At 51.8% G+C, this 5,781-nt stretch overlaps 1 protein-coding gene across 1 annotated transcript; it reads right to left on the minus strand.

Moving 5' to 3' along the window:
- Positions 1-685: 685 nt before the first annotated feature.
- Positions 686-2,874, minus strand: LOC119915328 (piggyBac transposable element-derived protein 4-like). The gene is made up of 5 exons (XM_038734866.1): positions 2,763-2,874; positions 1,993-2,556; positions 1,576-1,707; positions 1,188-1,524; positions 686-1,121 (listed from the first exon to the last, which is right to left on the minus strand). Exons 1-5 carry the CDS (start codon positions 2,872-2,874, stop codon positions 686-688), a joined length of 1,581 nt encoding a protein of 526 aa, XP_038590794.1.
- Between the last annotated feature and the right edge of the window lie 2,907 nt (positions 2,875-5,781).

The raw sequence follows: 5,781 nt of genomic DNA on the forward strand, positions 1-5,781 counted from the left end.
ACAAAAAAAAAGTAAATAAATAAATGTTGGTATTAAAATTATACAAGGAGACAAAATGTTATATTTTAATTAGTGCCTTTACTTATTCACGTTTGTATAATTACCTTATTTATTTATTCTCCCTTATAATCTTCAACTTTATTTTACTAATTTTTTAATATATTTATTTATGTGTGTGTTTTAATATTTTTGTCTGTTTTATTCTTCCTTTGTATTTTTCTACCTTATTTATTTTCACCCATGGTATTTATTTCTGCCTGTCCTTTTTAAATTTCTGTATGCATTTCTGACTCATTAGCAAATGAGGAGGGCTGTGTCTCAAGGGGTCATCTTCTCTGCTATTGGTGGACCAGTCAGACAGGAGAGCTCTAGGCCTACTCTGCCTGCAGACATCAACGATCTTGCCCCTCACACAGTCAGATGGCTTCCTCAGTGCGCTGAGGTGTTTAACCTCCCGCTATCTCGATCTTCGTTCATCTCCTCCGTGTGTACCACGCGCACGCGCTCACCGCACGAAGGGCAGTACGGAAGCGCGCAGCTCCTGCACACGTACTTGCTGCAGCCTCGGCACGTGGTGAAGGTTTTGCTGTCTTTTTTAGCGGGGCATATCTGACACCGCTTCCTCTTGCTGGCTTGGGGTTTCTGCTGCTGCTGGAGCGGTTCGGTTCTGTCACGTGACCCAGTTTCAGAGGGGTCCTCTCGCGAAGGCGGTTGTGGATGAGGATGAGCACGAGAATGTGGACGAGACTCGCACCGAGCCCCTCTCGTTCGCGTTCGCGCTCGCAGCGGTTCTCACGCATCGGACCAGCGCGAGCGAGGCCTCGGAGCGGGGCAGCCCGCGCCTTTTCTCTATAAGAGGGGCCACGAGCGCTTTACCCAGCTGCTCGAGGAAGAACCTGCGCTTGTTGCGATGCCCGGACAGCCAGCCCGGGTTCGTTTCTCGCCATATCACGTAAGCGTTGTACGCGGACACGTCGAGTATGTTGTGGAACACGGCCACGGGCCAGCGGGAGGTCATCCTCCTGCAACTGTAGGTGGCCACCAGCTTGTCCAGGTTGTCGACTCCTCCCTTGGTCGCGTTGTACTTGAGCACCAGCTCGGGTTTGCGATCGGGGCGCTCGCTGAGTCCGCTCGCGGTGAACGATGAAGCTGCCGCTGAGGATGATGGTCCTGCGGTTCGAGAGCGCCACGGTAGCGTAGTCATCACCAGCACGTTCTTGTTTTTCTTCGGTACGTACGAGACCAGCGTGGTGGTTCTGTTTCCTCCCGGTCCCGGTCCGGTAGCGAACGCGAACTCGGAGGAGAATGCGGCTCTACCTTTAGCGGAGATGAGCGCGGTAGGGAGCTCGGGTCTGTTCTTCCTAACGGTTCCGAGCATGGTCAGGTTCGCGTCTAGGAGCCGCTGGCCGAGCTCGTAGGACGTGAAGAAGTTGTCGCAGGTCACGTTGCGCGGTCCGAGGAGGTCGGCCGTTAGATCCAGTACCACGCGCGTGCCTTGGTTTTTTTCGGGACGCGCGCGGGTCGCTGCTGAAGACGATAGACTAGTAGACTCTCCGGTGGTGGTAGTAGTGTTACAGGGTTTATTATCTTTCCCCAGGTAGACCTGCATCTTCCACGCGTAGCTGGATTTGGCATCGCACAGAACCCAAGACTTGATCCCGTATTTGGCCGGTTTGCTGGGCATGTATTGTCTGAAGGGGCAGCGACCTGGAGAGGAAACGTGAGGAGAGGAGAGGAGAGGAGAGGAGAGGGGATTTTTAGCTTAGGACAAATAATAGAGAAGCTGACACACGCACGCACCCACGCACGCTCGTAAATGTAACTGCCAACGCTCTCTATAATATTATATTAGACTTGTGAACGGTGCTGTGCGTTTATGTATTTCGCGTTCCTTCTTTCTCGTAACACACATAAAAGAAAAAAAACCACCTAAACAACCGATACAAGCTAATAAACGGGCCACGCGATTAGCGCGATACCACCACCACGTACCTCTGAAGGGGACCAGCTGTTCGTCCACGGTGACATCGGGTCCGGGGTTGTACATGTAGGGCAGCCTGTCGGCCCACCTGTCCCAGAGTTCTCTCACCGCGGCGAGCTTATCCGAGGATCTCCTCTGCGCCCTCGTCTCGCGGTCGTCGAAGCGCAGCAGCGTAGAGTACGCGTAGAACGCTTTCAGTGGCATGGTCGCTCGGAATATCGAGCGTCCGCTCTCCGCGTCCCACAGGCTCGCCGCGGCCTCTCCCCGGGACCTGTACACGCCCGCGAGGATGAGGAGGCCCGCGTAAGCGCGCAGCTCCGCTTCGCCCATGCCCGCTTTCCACCACGGGTTGCGCAGACCGTAGCTCGTGCGCTCGGCATGCAGGTTCGTCATCTCCAAGACGAGCGCACGGATCGCGCGCGTAAAGAAGAGCTCGAACGCGGACGGTATGTCGCTCACCAGGGAAAGCGCGTACGGGGTGGGTCCGGGCGGCGGGGGATTGGGGGTGCGAGTACGAGAAGCATGATGATTATTATTATTATTATGATGATGAGGAATATGAGGGGCAGCGGTCGCTGAAGAGACATCGCGCGGAGCGGTGCGCGTCCAGATGAAAGCTCCGTTTTTGGACGCGAGGTCGCTCCTGGGTAGTGGTTGCGTGCGCGATGGTTCTTCTTCTTCTTCTTCTTCTTCTTCTTCTTCTTCTTCTTCTTCTTCGTGTCTTCTTCGTTGTCTTCTTCGTTGTCTTCTTCGTTGTCTTCTTCGTCGTTGTCTTCTTCACCACCACCTATTTGCTGCAGTTCGCACTCTTCGCGGTCCTCGTAATCGTACTCGCTGTCCGAGTGGGATCCGTTACCGCTAGCCTCGTTGCGCGCCTGCGCGGGATTCTCCATGGTTACGGTCTGTGGCTTCGATGACCTTTGCGTGAACCCGCGTGTCGTTAATAATAGGGTTACGCGCTCGGGGTTGAGGGTCAGCCTGACCCGCGTGGGGCTTTGTTCGCTTATATATCACCCGGGTCAGCCTGACCCTAAAGGGCTTCGTTCGCTTTATATCACGCGGGTCAGCCTGACCCTCAACCCCGAGCGCTCGTAATAATGTCATCAAATGTAATGCGAACGGTTTTGTAGTGCGGCCGGGTCAGGATGACCCCCCATGGCAGGCCAGGTTACAGTAAACCGTATGAGCGTATCCTGTGAACGGTTTTTTTGGTTAGCGCGGCCGGGTCAGGGTGACCCATGGCAGGCTAGGTTACGGTAAACCGTATGAGCGTATCCTCTCGTAGCGTGTAAAGCGTATGATCGTATCCTGTGAACGGTTTTTTTTGGTTAGCGCGGCCGGGTCAGGGTGACCCATGGCAGGCTAGGTTACGGTAAACCGTATGAGCGTATCCTCTCGTAGCGTACGCGAGAGGGAAAGGGTGCTCGAGGGTCTATCTGACCGATAGAAGACAAGTCTTGTTTTTGTGTTGTTTTGTTTTGTTACTCGCCGGTCTTGTACTCCGCGGGTCAGGTTGACCCCGTGTCTCTCTGTTGTTGCTGCTGCGGGTCACGGTGACCCAGACGGACACGCGTTTGGCTCTCTCTCTCTCTCTCTCTCTCTCTCTCTCTCTCTCTCTCTCTCTCTCTCTCTCTCTCTCTCTCTCTCTCTCTCTCCGGGTCACCCTGACCCTCCGAGGCAGGCCTACAACATCAGCTACCGCTCTCTTTACTATTCTCTTTACTATTCTCTTTACTATTCTCTTTACTATTCTCTTTACTATCCTCTCTACTTCTCTCTACCTCTCTCTGCCTCTCTCGCTCGCTCACGGACCACTCTACGCTCTCCAATCTGTACATTTCCCCAACAACTCGTATTCGTTCATGACACGTAAGCGAGAGAAACAGCGGCCTCCCGCGGGGTCACACGGACCCGGAAGGGTAGCGCGAGGGTTAACAACGGGGGATCTGGCGACATCTGCCGCGCGGCGGCGGGAAGGGGTGTCCGAAACGGGAATCGAGCCCGAGCCCGGGACCCGACAGCCCTTCGCTCTCTCGCGCGTGCCCCCTCCCCGAAACGATATAGTTTGTGTGAAGTATGGCTTGTGTACCCCCTGTGTAGCTCAACACATGACAACACTCGTATGTATTTCAGATTTTATTCAATTCATTTGCTACAATAGCTCAACACATGACAACACACGTATTTACTTCAGACTTTTAGTCAATTCATTTGCTACAATAGCTCAACACATGACAACACACGTATTTACTTCAGACTTTTAGTCAATTCATTTGCTACAATAGCTCAACACATGACAACGCTCGTATGTATTTCAGATTTGTATTCAAGTCAGTTGCTACAATAGCACAATACATGACACCGCTCCAATGTATTTCAGGATTTGTATTTTGATCGTTCGCTACACGTGTGTTCGTAAGAGAACCATTACAGTTACAAAATTGTTAATGACAGAGATTGGTCTAAAGGTACCATTACAATGACCGTTATACATGTGCACATGCTACTCGAAGGATTTCTTTCCTCGGAGCACGCAACAGTGTAGTATCCACAGTGTGCAGACGCTAACAAGTCCAACAGCAAAGGCGCACGAAATCACTGTGCCAAACACGTTAGCAGCCCGCGTTGTCTCAGGCGGAGTCTCCTCCGTCGCTTGCACTGGATCGTCCGTTGCGTGCACTGGTTCTTCGCGAGTTTGCTCGCATTGCAGACTCGAGTGATACTGCGCCCATGCCAATAAATCTTTTTCGATCCCAAGTTTCTGTACGTGAATGTGACTCAGACCCAGCAACGGTAGCAACGTTCGAATAGCGATCTCCTCTCTTGATGCGTGGTGATACCTGAGCCTCCTGTGCGTGCGAAAGGCTTCCGCAACTTTCTCATGTCTAGTGCGCCAGGTCTCTACGTAATACTGCCCCGCTGATATTGACACGTTGCACGGACCTACGTTTTCGTATCCCGCATAAACGTAACATTTTTCATCGTGACACTGATCGCACTGTGAAACGAGACATTGTTCCAGTGTAGCGTTGATCTGACACGGAACCCTGTGCGCGTCACCATTGGGACATGTGTAAGCTACGCTTAACACGTACCCATCGTGGGCCTCAGTGCTCAATGTCAGGTCTTCGAGCTCGCTAATGACATCGATCGTGTCACTGTCGTTCCTCCTGAAGTATGTCTTGACAAGCATTGCGGTATCGCACTCGGAAAGCTCACATGCCACATACAAGGCTTTTATACTCAGAGTACGTAGAAGACGGAGTTATGTCTGTAGCATTCACGAGGACCCGCGTTCCGCTGTGACATCGAGCCTCGAAAATTTGAGTCTCGCTGGATAACCCTGGCGATGCCATGTGAGACACGAAAAACACAAGTCCCATCAGGTGATACATCCTTATAGTCTTAGATGCCCTTATGGTACAGAATGAACAGAACGTAACGTATCAGTATCACCGAACAGATCCCCCTCTTTACACACAACTAACAAATGAGCACACGTGAATCACGTGAATACTTGATATACAGGACCCGGACTGGCAGACTGTATTGTTTATAACAGCGTCTTTATTGTAACACACATTGTTTCCATTACAACCATCACGAACATTAGACACAACATAACCACAGACAGATATCGCTTATAAGGTATACGTAAAGTATACGTTCATAGTTCTATGACCGGTCCGCGCAAAGTACATACAAAGCATACAAGTCTTCATACGTAACACCGAGTTTGTCCCCCGATTGTATTGGAGCCAGCGTGAGAGCGGTGAGCCAGCGGCGGTAGCGCATGGGAT

The sequence above is a fragment of the Micropterus salmoides genome, unplaced genomic scaffold (assembly GCF_014851395.1).
Source record: "Micropterus salmoides isolate LMB-PRFRI ecotype aquatic unplaced genomic scaffold, ASM1485139v1 Ms_hic_scaffold_2064, whole genome shotgun sequence".
Taxonomy (NCBI): Eukaryota; Metazoa; Chordata; class Actinopteri; order Centrarchiformes; family Centrarchidae; genus Micropterus; species Micropterus salmoides.

Coding starts and splice junctions, on each gene's coding strand:
- LOC119915328 (XM_038734866.1), bottom strand. CDS start 2,874: ATGGAGAATCCCGCGCAGGCGCGCAACGAGGCTAGCGGTAACGGATCC. Junction 1,708..1,992: donor ACAGCTGGTCCCCTTCAGAG/GTACGTGGTGGT, acceptor TTTCCTCTCCAG/GTCGCTGCCCCTTCAGACAA. Junction 1,122..1,187: donor GTGATGACTACGCTACCGTG/GCGCTCTCGAAC, acceptor GAGCGGACTCAG/CGAGCGCCCCGATCGCAAAC.